Below are 18,087 nucleotides of genomic sequence, written 5' to 3'. Positions count from 1 at the left end.
CTGTGACCAGTGTCCCGGCCTGGAGTTTGCTATTTCAGCATTGCGCCAAGGGAGAGCTCACTGTGGAGCGCTTACCGCGTGCACACATATAGACAGCAGGGTCTCCTTCCAGAATGGAAGCTGGCACAGCACAGCTGTCAGGAGCGTGCACTGTTCTTAACAGCGTGCGCCTCGGCTTGGGGCATACCGTGGCCTCCAGCGTGTGTGCACTTGCAGCTTGCCCTGTGTCACACAGCATGCGCACAGGAAGGCCATGATTCTGTCCTGTACACAGGCATCGTGTTAGGAAGTGGAGTCAACCCATTCTCCCGATAAAGACCCTCTACTTGTCCATTTGTAGGGCAGCAGCGGTTGATAGAGAAGTAAATACACTGTGTATCATGTTCTGGTATTTAAGAGGCAGACTCACTCATTCAGTAGAAATTGGAACACTGACTCTGTCAGACCTGTCCTGGGGGCGCAGGGAAAGGGAGGAGGTCGTCCCAGAAGGGTGGGTTCAGTGGAAGTGTGACTGTGGTGAGCAGCAGCCCTCCTGGGATGGGAGGGCATTCCTGTCCCCTCCTCCTCCTCCAGGCATTTGCCCCTGGGTGGAATTTGATGGATCCTAGGTGAGAATAGGGTAAGGACAGGAGTGCCTCAGAAGAGAGCAAAGAAGTTAGCTGGGTTCGTTGTGCAGCTTACAGACTGAAGAGGTGGGTCTGGTCACAGCTGGGACTCCCCTGCCTGTGTGTGGAGGGGGCTTGGGCAGCAAATTGACAGGCAGACCTCCAGGGGCCACATGTGCCGGCCCAAACAGGTCATGGGGTGGAGACAGTGGGTCTGGCAAGGGGCCTAGCACAGGGGTGCGGGGGCTGCCGCAGGTGGGACGGAGGATGAGACCTGTTCAGGAGGCAGGCTTGGCAGGGTTCAGGGAATGCTTACAGGCTGAGGTAGATGACCCGGGTGTGGGGATCCCATTTTCCTGGTTTGGGTGTCCGAGGTGAGACATAAAGAGCGAGCTCAGTTTGGGGAGGGCGCATGTGCAATGTGTGTCTGGACAGGTCTGAAGCTTGGGGAGAGTTGGCGTTGGAGATGGATTTGGAAACGTGAGCCCATTGGGTTTTATCAACACAGGGAGAAGAAAGAGGCGTAGCAAAAGGATGTCAGCTAGGGGGTTCCTGAGAACACCCTCATGAAGGACAGCAGAGAGCTTGAACAGAAGACGGGTGCACAGGGGGCAGAGCGCCCAGGCGTAGGGGGCCACCCGGAGAAAAGACGACATGCGTGCTAGACTTGAACCTGGAACAGCTTCTGAAGAGTGGGGGGCAGGGACTGAGGCCAGAGAGGGTGAGATACCCCTCCCCTCGGTGGGGCCTGGAGAGTTGGGGAGCTTGGGGAGAGAGAGTGACAGGGGCTGTTCACAGAGTGACGGTATGGGTATGTACACCCGAGGGAGGAGAAGGAAGTTCCCTCCTTCAGTACCACCTGCCTTGTGCGTCGTCTGTAGGGGCTCACGTGGTATTTCCTGACCCCCACACCAGAGCGGGCACGGCCCTTTCTGGGCAGCAGAGAAGCCTTGAGGATAGAACAGTTAACCCCTAAAGTTGGGATCCAAAGGGAAGTGATTATGTTTGAGAAATGAAATTATCAGCAAATCCAGCCCTTTAAGACCCTGACCTTATTTCTGGTTTAATGTGTTCTTCTTGGTTTAGGGTTTATTTTTAGTACCTGATAATTAAAACTGTACTAGAGGTTCCAAAAATGCCGATGTCTGTTTGTGGAATTATCCTCAATGAACACACTTTGCAAACCCTCCAGCAAAGACTGCGTGAGGCTAAGGAAAGCAAGCACGGGCCGCAGGGTTGTGGCCCATCTATTTAAAGTGCTCACCTGCCACCGCGTGTGTTTATTTTTGTCATACCCAGAATTGCTGTTGTACATGGGATATAATTTTAAGGCTTCTTGAAATAAGAGCGTATGAACTGGAACAGGAAAAAAAAATACATCTTTATTTTCACCAACTTCTAACTGAAATTCATTCTTTCCTTTATGAGAGAGTCCACAAATCCTAGTAATAATAGCAGCAGCTGTGGCTGTGTCACCAGTAGGGATCACAGAGGATCCGATGTCACCTTCTAGTGGAGAAGTCCGTGTGTGTCCTTTCCTGTCATCCTCGTCTCCAGATTAGTTATTACACCCACTACTCTCTCTTATTATTTAAAGATACACAAAGAAGTGAGTAAATTCCTATATCATAAATTTGTGTTATTTTTAAAAACTATACTTCATTATAATTAATTCTTTTATAAGCCTGTTATTTTATTGTATGTATTTAATGGTATTCTGAGAAAGAATCCATAGGTTTCACCAGACTGCCAAAAATATTTATGATATGAAAATGTTGAGACCCCTGGCTGAAGAGACAAAGTGTGCTGGGGCTGCCCTCAGGAGTGGGAGACTGAGGTAGTCCAGATGGATTTTCCTGTTGAGGACAAATAGAAAACCTAAAAAATATATTAAAAAAATCTGGAAGTATCAGATAGCTAAAAAGGTCATAAAGAATTATTGAGTGAAGATTATAGAAAACCAGAAGTCCGTGAAGGTCAGCCAAGAATTGGGAACCACTTTTGCTACAGAGTATTTGCCTGATAAGAAAGGAAAAAACATAATTGGCCGCAGTCAGGAGTAGACAGGGTGTTGCCACAGACCCCGCCAAGAGCACAAGGGTGAAGGGAATGCTCCAGGCAACTCTGTACACACACAAATCCAGCAGCTTAGATGTAGTAGAGTAGATCCCCCAAGGCACAAATGACTGCAGTCCACCCATCATCTAACAGATTGTAGACAGCCAGATAACCGTTAAGGAAATTGCATTCATAGTTTTTAAAACTCTCCAAAATACACCTGTAACCCAGTTGGTTTCACTCAATCATTTATCAGCATCCAGAGAATTAATGTCAGTTCTACACACTATCTTCCAGCAAATGTAAGAAGATGGACTACTTCCCAACGAGACCAGTATTACCCTGATACCAAAACCAGATAAATGAATTACAAGAAAAAGAACATGTCAGGCCAGTGTCCCTCATAAACATAGATACAGAAACCCTTAACAAAATGTTAGCAGATCAAACGAAGCAGGGTGTAAAAAGAAGTATACACCATGACCAAGTGGGATTGTTTACTGCCGGGACGCATGGCTAGTTCAGAATTCAAAAGCCTGTCTCTGTAATTCTGTCATAGGCTAATGAGGAAAAATCACATGATCATATCAAGTATTCAGAAAAAAACATTTCACAACATTCAGTACGCATTCGTGATAAAAACTCAGAGAATAGGAAGAGAAGGGGCCTTCTTCAGCTTGATAAAGAATATCTACGAGATCCCTGGCAGCTGACATCATGCACACCAGTGAAGGGCCGCGTGCCTCCCCCTGAGGTGGGGACGAAGGCCAGGATGTCTGCTCACACCACCCCTCTCAAGAGCACGGAGCAGGCAGGTGTGACCTGTGCACTGAGGCAGGGAAAGGAACTAAAAGGCATGCAGATCACCGAGGGACAGAAAGACAGTCCCAATTTGCAGATGACATGATTCTCTACACAGAGAATCCCAAGGAATCCATCAAAAAACTCCTAAAGCTAGTGAGAGTTCAGCAAGAGCTCAGGCTGGAGACGGACATAAAAACAAACAAAAAGACCACCGTTGCATCTCTCTATACTAAAATTTAAAAGATATACCACCACTTACATGGTTCCACAAAGAATTACCAAGGTGTAACCCTAACAGACATGTATAGTATCTGTGCCCCAAGAATTACAAAATGCTGGTGAAAGAAGTCAGCTTAAGCTTGAGTTCATGGAGAGACAGACACACCATGCTCACGGGCTATAAGTCTTTGCACAGTGGAGAGAGGTCCCTGCTCTCCAAACTGATGGACAATTCCTAGCAAAATCCCAGCAAGGGTTTTTTGTTGTTATCGATAGGACAAGGTTGTTCTAAAGTTTATATGGAAGAGTAAAAGAACTAAAATACGGCCAGAACAGTTCTGAAAAGGAAGACTAACATGGGAGGAGTATAGCTTGTTAATATGGCTGATAATATAGCTTGTTGGGTAACTACACGAACCAAGACTGTGGGTTGGCCAAGGATTGGACGCATGGGTCAGTGGAACCGAGCAGAGAACTAGAAGCGGAACCACACAGGTATTGCCGCCCAATTTTGGCGAAGTGCAGAACTCTCGTGGACAGGCTGTGCTGGAGCAGTTGCACAACCACAGACAAAAAAAGGGGTCGTGACCTTAACCTCACCATTCATGCAAAAGAGTAACTCAAGTAGATCACCAAGCTAAATGCAAGAGGTACCACTCTAGAACTTTTGGGTAAAAATAGAAAACTTTGGAATCTAGGGCTCGGTAAAGAGTTCTTGGGCTTCACATCAAAAGCATGATCCATAAAAGAAAAAAATCAATAAGCTGGACTTCATCAAAATTAAAAACATTTAGAAGGGGGAATGAACCACGAGAGACTATGGACTCTGAGAAACGAACCGAGGGCTTCAGAGGGGAGGGGGGTGGGGGAACGGGATAGGCCAGTGATGGGTAGTAAGGAGGGCACGTGTTGCATGGAGCACTGGGTGTTATACGCAAACAATGAATCATCAAACTTTACATCAGAAACCGGGGATGTACTGTATGGTGACTAATATAACATAATAAAAAATTTTTAAAAAAATATTTGGTCTGTAAAAATGAGGAAACGACAAGCTACTGAATGGGAGAATATATTTACCAACACATGTCTGACAGAGGTCTTCTAAGTAGAAAATATAAGGAGTCTCAAAACTCAGTAATAAAAACCAAACAGTCCACTTAGAAAGTGGGCAAAAGACACAAACAGACATTTTACTGAAAAAGATGTCTGCCTGGCAAACAAGCACGTGGAAAGTTGTTCCGCGTTCGTTAAAGCTTCAGCGAGGGGCTGCGTTGCATGTATCAGAACAGCCAAAACATTGGCAAGCCCCCGCGAGGAGAATGGGGTCCTTGCACACCAGTCTCCTAAGCAGCAGTGGGACTCCTTTTGGAAGGTGCGTCAGCTCCCTAAAAACTAAGCATGCACTTACTGCATGTCTCAACAGTCCCCCTCCTAGCCCTTTGTCCCACAGAAATGAAGACTTCTGCTCACAGCAGACCTGGACGTGAGCATTCCCAGCAGCTGCACGTGTGACAGCAAGAGCTGGGAACAAGAACAACGTCTTTAACTAGACAAACGCTCAAACCAGCTGGCCGTCTGCACTGTGCAGTCACTCACGGCCGGCCCGACACACACAAAAGCATGAGCTGATCTCGGAGGGTTGTGCTGAGTGAGGAAGCCAGTCCCCACATGGCCACACTCTCAGAATGCCACGTTTGGAGAGATGGAGGGTGGGGCGGGGCAGGGTACCACTCAGGCTCTGCATGAGGGAGGCCCTGTATCTGATGGTGGTGGTGGTGGTGATGCAGATGGTGTGTGTGACATCACACACATCCGTGCATGTGGAAGGGCTTGTCTCCTGGTCTTGATGCCGCACTGTGGAACGTAGGGTCTTAGCACTGGGGGTGAGGGTGCGTCATGGGACCTTCCGTACAGCCTCTGCAGCATCACTGCAAAATAAAAATCCCAAACCAACCCTGTGCTGCCTACCAGACACACACCCAGAAGGGAGGGACACCAGGACATCTGAAGAGGAGGACAGAGGTGAGCTGTGCACTCACCCTAAGGAATTGCTGTGACTAGATAAGAAAAAGTGGACTTTAAGTGGACTCTTTACTAGAGAGATGATGGTCAAGAGCGTGTCTTGACTCTCTAACTGGGTAGTTAGCATGGGCAGCTTCAGAAATATTTGAAATGAGGATTGCCAGGACGGCAAAGAGAAACACTACAGTGGCAACAGAGCTCAGCAAACGATGGCCCTGTAGGCCAGATCCAGCCCACAGCCTGTTTTTGTACCATCCTGCAAGCTAAGAATGGTTTTTACAGTTTTAAAGTGTTATTTCCTAAAAAGAACAACATTCAATAGAGACTGTACAGGGCTGGCGAAGCCTGGTGTCTTAACCGTCTTGGCCCTTGAAGAAAAAGTTTATTGAGTGCTGCTTTAAGCCGTCCCTCTGCAGAGCATGGAGCAGAGGGAAAATCACTAAGGGTCAGAGTCTGCGAGCACAGCGAACACATGACCTCGTGTGCGTGTAGATGCCACTCCCAGAGTCACAGGACAGTGCGCACAGGGGTGGCTGACACAGACCGCGTGACAGTCCTGGTGGCCCAGCCAGCGCGAGACCACTGAGGCCGTCTGTCTGCTTTCTGACCACGGTAGACATGATCTGGAAGCCAACAATAACACAAAAATTAAAACTCCCAATCACTTGAATTTAAATAGTATATTTCTAACTCATGGTTGCAAATAGAAATCACAATAGACATTATAAAATAATTTGAATGACAAATTTGAATGACAGTGAAAATAGTCATATTGAAATTAGCAGATGAAGCCAAAAGCTGTTCTTAGAAGGAAATTTATAGCATTAAATGAATATGTTTGAAAAGGAGAAACGCTGAGAGCTTGTTCATAATAAAAACTCTCAGTAAACTCAGACTAGAGGGCAACTTCCTTAATGTAGGAAAGAGTAAAATCAGCAGAAATCATATTAATGGTGAAATATTGAAAGACTTTCCTCTCTAGTGGGAGTGAGTCAGGGGTACCTTCTTTAAACGGGGAGCCTTAGCAAGAAGAGCAGTCCGAGGAAAGAAATATAAGGTGTAGGGTTTAGAAGAAGTAAAACTTACTACCATTGACAGATGGCATGATTGTATAAATGGAAAATCATATCTACACAGCAGCCCTTAGAATTAGTAACCAAACTTAACAGGGGCTAGATACAAAGTCAGCATACACAACCTAAATGTATTCTGTAAAACAATAGCAAGTAAAAAATAACCCCCAATTTTTTTATGTTTACACTAAAATCAAAAGAAAATGAAATAGCAAAAAACAAGCTGTACAAGACCTCTACATTGACAGGCACAAAATTTCTGAAAGAACCTAACTTGAAGAAGACTCCCCGTTTTAGGTGTCCGTAAGCCCTAGTCATGCATAGGATCCAAGCATTCCCTGTGGGAAGTCCATGTGTGGTGGCGTGCGCTAGGACAGTGGGGACAGCCCGCTGCTCACGGTGTGAAGAGCTTCACGAGGAGCGTCCCCGGAAGAAGACAGAGACAGCAGTACATACACTGCCTGATCGTTCTTGTACATTCACAGGCATGTGAAACCGTTTGTTACAGCTTGAGAGTTTGGTTAGTGCTTCCTTTCCAGGGCGGTGAGGGTGGCAGGGAGGCCAGCAGGGGCTTCTGTGATGCCAGCACCATGCGCTCTGTGGCGTAAGTGTTGGTTGCACGGCTTGTGGAAGCTTACGTGGGACACATGGGATCCATGCTTTGGGGGTGGTACTCCTCGCTTGTAATTTACTTTAAAACAAACGGGTATAGAAGGGATGAACACAAGATGTGAACAAGAATTGATTCCCGGGGCGCCTGGGTGGCGCAGTCGTTGGGCGTCTGCCTTCGGCTCAGGGCGTGATCCTGGTGCTCGGGATGGAGCCCCACATCAGGCTCCTCCGCTGGGAGCCTGCTTCTTCCTCTCCCACTCCCCCTGCTTGTGTTCCCTCTCTCGCTGGCTGTCTCTGTCAAATAAATAAATAAAATCTTTAAAAAAAAGAATTGATTCCGTTACAGAAAAATCTACCAAATTAGAGAAGTGCCCCCAGTATGCGGAGAAAATACATAACATCTGTATCAGGGCACCTTTCCCACAGGCTAGTCTGATGCTGAGTAGTCACTGTGGTCTGAGTGCTGGGGCCAGGGCCCACGGTGATGGGGCCGGGGTGGGGAAGCTCAGGGCTGCTTGAAGTTTGCAAGGAGGAAGGAGGTAGAGAAGATGCGACGTTCTAGAGTCAAGTTAATCCCGTGGTGCGTTGTCCACACAGGAGGGCTGAGCCACACGTGACCCTGAGCCCTTGAAATGTGGCTAGAGCATCTGAGAAACTGAGTATTTGATTTTGGTTCATTTAAATTCAGATATCACGTATGGCTCCTGGCTCCTGGCTTGGACAGTGCAGTTGTAGACAGACAGTGATGGGGAAGTGCAGGAGCTCGACACACAGTGGGACGGTGGAGAGTGCTGCAGGGCACGGCCGGGGCGGGGGGCGGGGGCACCTAGCGTGGTGGGGAGCGGCCAGCCAGCACAGGCCTCACCTGGAGGTGCCTGCAGAGCAGAGGCAGTGAAGACATCCACTTGTAATTACTCAGTGCCCCCTCAGCCCCACAGACCTGTTCCGTTCTTGCTCTTTTTAGGATGATATAAAAAGTTGTGCTGACAAGACATGCTTTCATTAAACCTTAGATTGGGGCGCCTGGGTAGCTCGGTCGGTGAAGCATCTTCCTGCAGCTCAGGTCATGATCCCGGGGTCCTGGGATCGAGTTCTGCATCGGGCTCCTTGCTCAGAGGGGAGCCTGCTTCTCCCTCTGCCTCTGCTGCTCTCCCTGCCTGTGCTCCCTCTCTCTCTCTCCCTCTCTCCCTCTCTGACAAATAAAGTCTTAAAAAAAAAAACCTTAGGGGCACCTGGGTGGCACAGCGGTTAATCGTCTGCCTTCGGCTCAGGGCGTGATCCCGGCATTATGGGATCGAGTCCCACATCAGGCTCTTCCGCTATGAGCCTGCTTCTTCCTCTCCCACTCCCCCTGCTTGTGTTCCCTCTCTCGCTGGCTGTCTTTCTCTGTCGAATAAACAAATAAAATATTAAAAACAAAAACAAAAACAAAAACAAAACCTTAGATTAACTCTGGGGTAATTGCAGTTCATAATAACTCTTAAAATGGTGATCAGTTCTATTTTAATCAGTGAAGTGAACCCTTATCAAGAGGATAAAACGTCTGTGACTTCTTTCGTGGCTTAGTTTGGTTTTGTAAACTATATAGGATATGCAGTGACATTTAAAATAGCCACCGTTTAATTTGAGCAGCCTTGGTCAACCAGACACCGAGAGATTCGGTGGACACTTGCTAGGTTATCTATTCACGTGTGTGCAGTCAGCATGGGCCCCGCATCCCAGAAGCAGACGTGGCTGCAAGAGCCTGTCTGTAGCGGCTTCTCTGTCCCAGCACAGTGAGAATATGTGACGTCAGGGTAGGTTTGACAACAAAAAGAAATATTTTGTATTCGTATGACTTAATTTGTAAAAAGTTATCCACTCATCAGGCCTGTGAGATAATTAATACTTAATTAGAAAAACTGAGTGTGCCTTTTAAGAATATGGTGAGCTTATCGAGTACCTCAAACAGTACTCTCTTGGCTTCTCCTCCTTTGCTTTTCCTGGTGGACTGCAGCTTTGACATGTCAAGGGGCAGTTCTGAGTTGTACACAGGCCTGGGCAAACGTCTGGGGTGCGCCCAGTGGGTATGCGCGTGAGCGTGCACACTCGTGATGCAGCTCCCCCTCACGTTCCTGTGATCAGCGGGGCTCCCTGGGGGGCTGGTGGGCACAGCACCTGTTGGCTGCCGGGCAGCGCTGAGGTACAGGGTGTCTGCTTCCCCACGTGCATGACTCCTTTCCATTCTCTGTCTGCGACCCACAGCTTGACTACATCGACCCCCGAGCCGTGCAGCTTGGCTCCCTCCTGGTCCGCGGCCTCACCACTCTGGTCTTGGTCAACAGCGCGTGCGGCTTCCCCTGGAGGATGAGTGACTTCATGCCCTGGAACATATTTGACGGAAAGCTCTTTCATCAGAAGTACCTGCAGGCAGAGAAGGGGTATTCCGTGGAGGCCCTCGTGGAACAAAATGTGAGGTCATGGTGTTTTCACGTTCAGAAACAAGAGGTTTGAGGTCAGGTGCTCAAATGCATCCTTAAGCTCAGAGTCCTGGGCCAGATATCAGTTCTGTCTGTCCCAGTGGTCACTTTCCTGGGAAGAGCAAACATGGGAGACACATGTTCCCAGGCTTTGAAATTTTACAGTTTAAACGCTGACCGTCGATTACGTGGTTGAAATTACTGCTCTTCTGAAAGAGGGTTGCATTATTCCAGAATGGCAGAAACACGAGTTGGGAGGCCTAAGGCTTCAGCGTTAGCATCTCTCATAGCTTCTCCCAAAATACCGCCATAGGGCTTGAGTCCCCAAACTCCTGCTGGGGGACGGCCGGGAGCGCCCCTCACAGTCCAGCAGAGCCCCCTATAGCTTGCTCTCCCTTACGCTTCTTGAATCAAGAAGGAGTGTTTCCCCAGAGGTGCCTTTGCAGACATCAGACTGATTCAATAGGAATAATGACCGTGTGTTTATGAAAATATCCCCTGAAGACTGCTGGTTTAGTTGGGGATGTTGGCTCTGCATTGTCCAGCTTCATGTGTATGAGTGCTCCCTGATTCCTCGGAGGGTTCCAAGGAAGGCCCCCGCCAAGAATGTTACAGTAGCTGCAGGCATGCACGAGAGCCTGTGGTCCACGGAGCAGTCACCATCCGTGAGGATAAAGCATGCTGAGCTTCGCATCAAATAGAAAACACTTGGAGAGATGCTGCCATCCCTGTGCCTCACCCAAACAAAAACCCAGGGCGTCCTTTGGGATTTAGAAGCAGCCAGTATCGTGTGCAGGCAGCAGCAGGGTAACAAGGGGGGGTGTTGCTCAGATCGGGCTTGTCACCGTGTATGGAAGTATGAAGGGTCAGAGCAGAGCAGACGGCAGCCACCGTCTGCAAACCCCCAGTTGTGGTCCTGGGTCTGATGTTACGGCCACGCACAGGGCGACCTCAGGTTCGGGCAGATGGGGCCGTGTGTCAGCAGTAAATGAAGTGGCCCGGAGGGGCAGGTCCGCCCCTCGCCCTGCTGCTGCTTCTCCTGAGGTGTCACCGCTCGAGAGACTGAGGACCCAGATGACCAGCCCAGGTTTGTTTGGATGGACTGTGTGGTCGTGGCCCAGATGTCACCACAGAACTCAGAGACCTTTTGGAAGTGACTCTTTAACCTACAGAAGAGCAGAAAGGATGTGGCTCTGGTGTTACCTCCCTAGGGACTCGGAAGGATGTCAGTTTTCTGAGAACCTCTTGTTAAGTTTCAGTGTTGAAGGAAATGCTCAAACAGTGTCCTTGGACACCGTGGTCACTGTTGTGTCTCCTGAGTGCATGCACAGGCCTGACACTGCTCACGCTGTCTGCTCTGTTTGCAGAGGTCCCGGCTGACCAAGTTCCACACGCTGAAGTCAGTCGTGTGCAAGGCGTGCGTGAAGGAGAACAGACGCATCGTCAGCAAGCAGCACTGGCGCTCACACCAGCCAGGTGGGCATCGCGGGCCCCATCTCCGCCAGGGCGGGCCTTACGGTGCAGGGTGCCGGCAGCCGGCTGGCGAGATTGGGAGAAAACACAAACGTAACACGCTGGGTGCTACCTAACAGTTCCAGTTCTGGCCCCTTGAGAAAGGTGTCTCCCAGAGGGCGCACCTGCTCGTCCCGTGACGGAGAGCTCCCCTGTGGGCTCGTACCTCCTCTCCAGAGCTCCCTGCAGCCAGACGCTGCCGGCATGGCGCTGGTTTGAGTGACCGGAGCTCTCTTTCTTCTCATAATAACACTTAGCTTATAAAGGAAACAGTTAAAAGGACATATAAATAACCTTTATTCTGTCAGGAGAACAAATGTTGACGGGTAACGCGTTTTTGCAGTTTTTCCTGTGCTTTTATCTCATCGTGATAGTCTGCTGTGCGGTCGTGCGCTCTGCTTGTCCAGACTCCCCTGTGACAGCGGTGCCCCTGTGCTTAGCACTCCAGCTCTGAAGTGGCTTCCATTTCTTTTCATTTTATATACGTTATTTCCTTAAAATAGAGCACCATAGTTTACGAGTTATAGGTCAACATGCAGTCAAATTTAGGTAAATCTTGCCAACTTGTTTTCTAAAAACCTTCATCTGTTTACAGCTTCACGGCGCCCTTGGCCGCGTTTACCAGTGTGGTGTTCTAACTAATGTGATAGATGAGAAACAGTTTATCTTGTTGACCGGATGATTCTTTGTTAGTGAAGTTGGCTGTCTATGGATGAGCTTCTGAGGAATTAATCATTTCACGTCCTCCTTGGGTTAGGGTCTGTGCCAGCCACTCCAGCAGCTCCGTCTCCTTCCTTGGCGGCTTAGAGAACTCTCCCCGATTCCTACCCCCCAGACTGTCTTCAGGGGCTCTGCTGGGCATTGGCCGCGCAGGTCTCTTCCGGAGAGGCTTTACGTCGTGAGGTCACTGTCAGGTGCTGTGTGTGGGGCCTGCCCCAAGGAGAGTCTGGGGGTAGGAGAGGGGCTTCCTCCCCATTTCCCAGGAGTCACAGACTCCCGCCTTGTCCTGCCCTTCTGTCTGCCCTTTGACTTTCTCCTGCCAACTGAGGATAGGCAGGATTTGAGACCCCAAAGCCAGAGCTTATTTGCAAAATAGATGTGCAGTGTTCTGCCTCTGTTGCCTGTCCACAAAATGGTTGGTAGCCTGTCCTGCATGCTCAGTGCCATGGGTTCCTGAGCGGTGGCCGGAGGCTGAAAGCTGCAGCTGGCAGACTTTCTCATGTTAAATTCTAGTCGAGACAAGTGGTAGAAGGTGTCAGCTTAGGAATTTTGGAGAGGGAACTTCAGGGTGGTTAAGTGTGTGGAGAATTGGGAGGAGGGCACACCTTGGTCTGGCTCTCAGAGTCCCGGGACTCCTACTCACCCAGAGCCCGAGCGCTGGTGGCCTGCAGAGTTGGGCCTGTGCCCCCGGGAGGCAGGGTCAGTCAGAACTGACTGCCGAGGGCCCTGCTCTGGCCCAGTGTCTGCCAGGCTGTTCGTCTGTCACCTGCACGGGGTCTCCTGGGGATTGTGTTTAAATTCAGACATCTACCCCCCCACCCCAGCTGTGGCCCCTCAGTCCACATTTTTCGTGGGCTTTCCCTATGATTTAAGGAAACTGGAAGTTTGAGAACTGCAGACCTGGTGCTGCCTTGCTACCCTCTTAGACATAATGTGTCATTTGGGTTAGGCATGTGGTAGCCTCCTAACGTGCTGATCACGTGTCCCCACAGGCAGGTGGGGGAGGCAGGGATCTGGCTCCCACAGGACAAGTTCCGGGTACAGCCGGGCAGGCCAAGGACAGCACTGGAGGGACCAGGGACCAGGTAAGAGGCTGGCGGCCGCGGGCTGCTCACGATGGTATTGTCTTGGCATCGTGCTTCTGGTGAAGGGCTGACCACAGATAAACGCACTGACATTCTAATTCTATTGCTGTGTGAAGTGGAGACAGAGAATGTCCAAGCTCAGTGCCGGTCTATCTCTGCTCCATGCCACTTTGTTTTCTGTCAGTTCATTCATCTGTTCAAGACCCTGTTTTTATAATTTACTCTGAAAAAGGCTCTTATAAAGGTTTCATGCATGTGCACCCCTCTCACAAAGAAAGAGCATTTTGATATTTTCTGTGATTTGGGTTGTATGTGTAAGACCCTTTTGGGTGATCAAGGAAATAAAATGAATGCTTTACTTTTTGGGTGTATAGTACAGGTGTCCAGTTTTCATGCATAAAGCTGAATTTAATACATAGTAATTTACATTTTAAATACAGAGAAAACCTCGTCAGTATTTAAATTCAAAATTCCTTGCAGTTTTCAAAGCCCGCTGTAGAGATTTTTATATTACCTAAGATTTACAATTTTATCCTTGCAAATATAAACAAACCTAAAATTTAGGGTTTTTTTGCAAGCTCTAAAATGTGTAGAGGTTTTGCAGATTACTCACATTATTACCCTGAAGCACAGCGAGTCTTACGTCATTAAGCAGAGCTGCGTGTCTCAGTCTGCCTGTGTTGGTGGCCACTGCATCTCATCACTTGGGATGTTGCTGAGGGGGAGTCTGAGGCTGTCTCCCTCTGGGTTCCTTTTGTTCTGGCAGAAAACGGGTTCCACTGTGTAGCTCAGTGAGGAATGAAGCTTACGATGACTGTTTTTGAAATGCCCCTCCCTGGCTCTGTAAGATTTACAGTCACTCTGGGTGTCCCTTTCACCTGCTGTAACGTGTTGAGTCCACCTCGCCAGTTCTGCCACCCACTGTCACCTGAAGCTCCTAGACGGTTGACCCAGTGAACGTAGCAGCATCCCACCCTCTGTCCATCTTGTCCAGGATGGGCACATGGTGACTGTACCCAGACCACCTGAGTGTTGATGCCAGCACAGCATAAACGAGATTAGGGCAAATCCCTTCTCCGTTATTTCAACCATTTTTGAGATTGCTTTTAATGTAGAAGGAATTGCAGTTTATTGAATTAAACTGGAAGTAGGGAACCCAGAGGACACAAGAGGGTTTGTCAGCTAGCTAGCATCAGACTGTGACAGCCACTGCTGTGGCCCTGCGTTCACACGGTGAGTGGGTGTCTGAGAGGGCGGCCCTCGGGGTGCCTTCGCCTTCCATCCACTTGGGGCCTGCAAGCACGGGCAGGAGTGCTCGTGTGGCCCTGCTGCATAGGCTGTCCACCGCAGCTTAGGGCTGCGTGGGAAGAGTGCAGAATTTCAGCTCCTATCTTCTTACAAATGACAGGCCTTCCTCCAGCAGCCAGGAGGGCCGGGACAAATGCACATACAGTGAACGTCTCCCCGCCCCCCCCCCCACACCCTGCGGTCTTCACTGAGGGGTCCAACAAAATCCTGCTGAAAGGTGGCATTTTAGCAGAGGCCTGGTGAGAGGGAGCAGCCGCCAGACGCCTGACGGAGGGGCGTGCGCAGAAGGCAGGGCCCCAGGCTGCCGTTTGTGGCTGGAAGGGGCAGTGAGAGGGAGGCTTACAGGAGGTGAAGTTGGCAGACAGCAGAGGAGCAGACCTTCCAGGGCCTTGCAGCGTTGGTCAGAGCCCTGGAGTTCGCTCCAGACGAGGTGCTCCATGTGTCCATTCTGGGCAGGTATCCCCATAGTCACCAGCCCACCCCACAGAGCTCAGAGCCTGCACACCTTCAATACAAAGCTCCTGTTTTGTAATACTAACAGGGTTTGAATTTAGGTATGAATACTGTGTTTGAAATATAAGTGTGTGATGGGCTGGGAGCAGAGTGGGGTCCCAGCCCTGTCTGTCTGGATAGCCCATCCCAAGTACATTTAAGTAGCAGGACCCTGGGTACCTGTCAGCCTTGAAGCTGCGCTGTCAGATACCTACAGCCCTGGCACCTCTTGGTGAGGGTTAGAATGCACCCACCTAGCTTGGGAAAGCAGGGCGAGGGAAGGCACGCTGCACATCTTTCAGGCAGCCTGGCACGATGGGACGTGCATGGTCCTCCCTGTGTTTCCTCTGAGCAGTTGACAAAGGCTTCCCTAGCAGCCCCTCTCTCTGCTGTCACTGTTCCCCCACAGATGGCCTGGTGTGATGGGAAATGGTGACATTCCTCTTAATCCTCTTTGGCCTGGGCTTATCTTCTTTTCTTCCTGCTGGGTCTCAGGAAGTCAGGAAAGCTGAGACAGTACAAAGTCCGGGTGAGGTGGGTTGCAGGTTAAGCCTGGGAACGGGTGGGAGAGACACCATGAGTCTCCAGGGAGGTGGGCACATTCAGCTGTGGCCTGTTGCTGTGATGTGTGCCTGCGGTGGGGCACACAGCCAACACGTATGCATGCACACTTCCCCTTAGATGCTCCTTAAACTGTGCTCCCTGCCGTGTCTTCAACATCCAGCCTGGGCAGCCTTTGGTGTTTGCCAGCTCTGAGTCCTCTGTGGCTCCAGGCAAGCTGGGTGGAGTAGCCCTACTGGGTCCTTGAATTCGAGCCTCTCAGAGCAGTAAGTGTTGGAGGGTGTCTTCCTGAATCTCCTCTTTCCCAGAGGAAGCCTGCTGCTGTGGGTTCTCACAGGCAGGACCCACCGGCCACCAGTGACCTGACCTGAGCAGGTGTCAGAGCCTCTAGGTGTCCCCCCACGCATGTGATCACCCTGAATTTCAGGGAACATTGGGAACGCTTAGGGGTGTTTGTCAGACCAGGTCCGAGGCCTCGGGAAGCATGTCTTCCCTCTTCTGGTTATTGTAGAAGCAAGGAGACCCTAACAGATGCAGCAGGCAGAGCCTGAAGCTGCTTCCCAGGGGCTTGGTTTGCAGGGAATCCCTCCTCCAGGCAGGACTGTGGTGCAGGAGGGGCTCGGGGCTGAAACACGTGCCTCGCAAGAGCTCAGGTCAAAGCAGAATCGCAGTGGTGACGCTGAGTCAGAGTCAGATTCAGAATTAGGGGATGCGACGCAGGCTTCGGGGGCACAGTCACTGGTGTCCTAAGGGTGGGTGTGGTGACAGATGGCAGTTACTCCATGGTGGGCACAGCAGAACGCACAGACTTGCTGAACCACTGTGTCGACCACGTGAAACTCGTAACATCGTGTCGACTGCACTCAAAAAATTAAAAAAAAAAAAAATTGGGGCGTGGGGGTGTAAGAAATTAAAAGTCTTCCACAAGACAGTAGTTAAACAAAGGCAGTATGTCTCATTTGTGTTTTGTCTCACATGGAGAAATGTTCACAAACATTTTATTGGTGGTGCCAGTATGTTTTCCAATTTCAGATATTTCTGTGTAAGATACATGTTCACACACACACACACATAAAATCTTATTAGAACTGGAACATTGTTTAAAGTCAGGTAATCGACTTTTTCTGTTTTACCACTGTGATAGGATCTTTCCTGGGCCCACACACTTTCTGCTGTCTTATGTCTACATTTGATCTCCTATTTTAGTATTTTTTAGAGATATTTAAGTAGTCTAAGTAGAAAGTTGTCAACACTTCCTGGACAGAGTTAACAGACAAAATTCTTCGTTTAAGTAAAACTAAAAATGCCTCAGAATGAGTGTATTGAATTGCTGTGAGATGGTCCGGTGAGGAGGAGGAAAAGAGGGTGTGGGGGGGAAGGAGTAGCAGCAGTGGTGGCCGCCGCCCCTGTGCGCGCTGCCAGGCCGGGAAGCCAGAGGCACTAGAGCTGAGGGCCCTTGTGGGGGCACCAGCCTCCCTGTGAAGCATTTGCTTCCTGGCCTATGAACTGGGGAGAGGACCCTGGGCCAGCAGAGGTGAGAACCCCCCCCCCTGCGTTCCTGCCTCCTTACAGTGGGGAACTTCAAAGCAGCTAAAGTGAGAACATTTTAACCTCTTCCTTGCTGTTGGTGAGAAATGATGTGTTAAATTCCACAGTCAGTAACAAATCACATTTGCCTGTGATTTCTTCAGATTTTCACTTGTCGGTGGTAATTCTGTAGGAGGCCTGGGCTGTTGTAAAACTGTCTCTGATCATCTGTGATAAAGGTGAGGCCTGGAAACCTCATTCTGGCCTTGCTGTGTGACCCTCTCCCACCACCCAGCCCTTTGCCAGAGCCCCTGCCAGCCTCCCACTTGTGGCAGCCGCTGGGCTGAGCGACAAAGGCCACGGGAGAGGCGTGGGCATCATCAGTCAAGCAGAAGCACGGAAAGCTTTGTAGGAAGTGTTTTCTGAATGTGAAAATAACCACCTTTTTTACTGGCAGGCTGGCTCTCTTCTGGTTCTCCCCCAACACTCCCTGTGTAGCGGAAGGCGAGAAGTGGCCAGCTGCATGGGACGGGGACGGAGGGCTCTGCACTTAGCTGTAGAAAGAACCACATTGCTTTCTCCGTCCTTGGCCAAGTGTCCTCCGTGAGCCATCTGCACATGTAGACCCATTTCCCAGTGTCACTGGCAGCAGAGGCTGTCTGGATACCTGCAGGTGGTTGGAACTGGCGTTTGGAGGACCAGTTGGGACACTGCTTCCTTCCACCAGCAGAGCCACCTCTTAATTAATTGCTTCCTACTCTAATGGAATAATTGTGCAACAAACTTTTAATGACAGTGGCCACAAAAGAAAAGAGAATAAAGTGCTGTCCTCCAAATACAACTCAGCATGTTGTTTTTATACATACTTAGAAATGTGCAGCTTTTTTCTGTTTGAATTTTAGAGAAAGTAATTAACTTAGTTTTGGTTTTCATATCTATTTGGCACAGGAAATAGACAATACGAGCCTGACCATTGGAGAAGATACCCATCCTCTTCTGGGTAAGTGCACCGTTTATATCCTCAGGA

General features: G+C 49.6%; 1 protein-coding gene across 13 annotated transcripts in view; it reads left to right on the top strand.

The window, feature by feature from the left end:
- FAM120B (family with sequence similarity 120B) overlaps positions 1-18,087 on the top strand; it is a 105,378-nt gene that overhangs the window by 63,921 nt on the left and 23,370 nt on the right. For 8 of the 13 annotated variants that reach the window (XM_048225876.2, XM_026487993.4, XM_048225879.2 and 5 more), the window contains 4 exons: positions 9,641-9,847; positions 11,223-11,331; positions 13,080-13,172; positions 18,009-18,060. In XM_048225876.2, the coding sequence (XP_048081833.1) occupies positions 9,641-9,847; positions 11,223-11,331; positions 13,080-13,172; positions 18,009-18,060 (461 nt within the window). Of the gene's footprint in view, positions 1-9,640; positions 9,848-11,222; positions 11,332-13,079; positions 13,173-18,008; positions 18,061-18,087 lie in introns of those variants that run through there. The other 5 variants (XM_048225877.2, XM_026487997.4, XM_057310870.1 and 2 more) reach the window with 2 other exon arrangements.

This window comes from Ursus arctos, unplaced genomic scaffold (genome assembly GCF_023065955.2).
Source record: "Ursus arctos isolate Adak ecotype North America unplaced genomic scaffold, UrsArc2.0 scaffold_13, whole genome shotgun sequence".
NCBI lineage: Eukaryota > Metazoa > Chordata > Mammalia > Carnivora > Ursidae > Ursus > Ursus arctos.
This window is presented reverse-complemented; position numbering and strand designations above follow the sequence as displayed.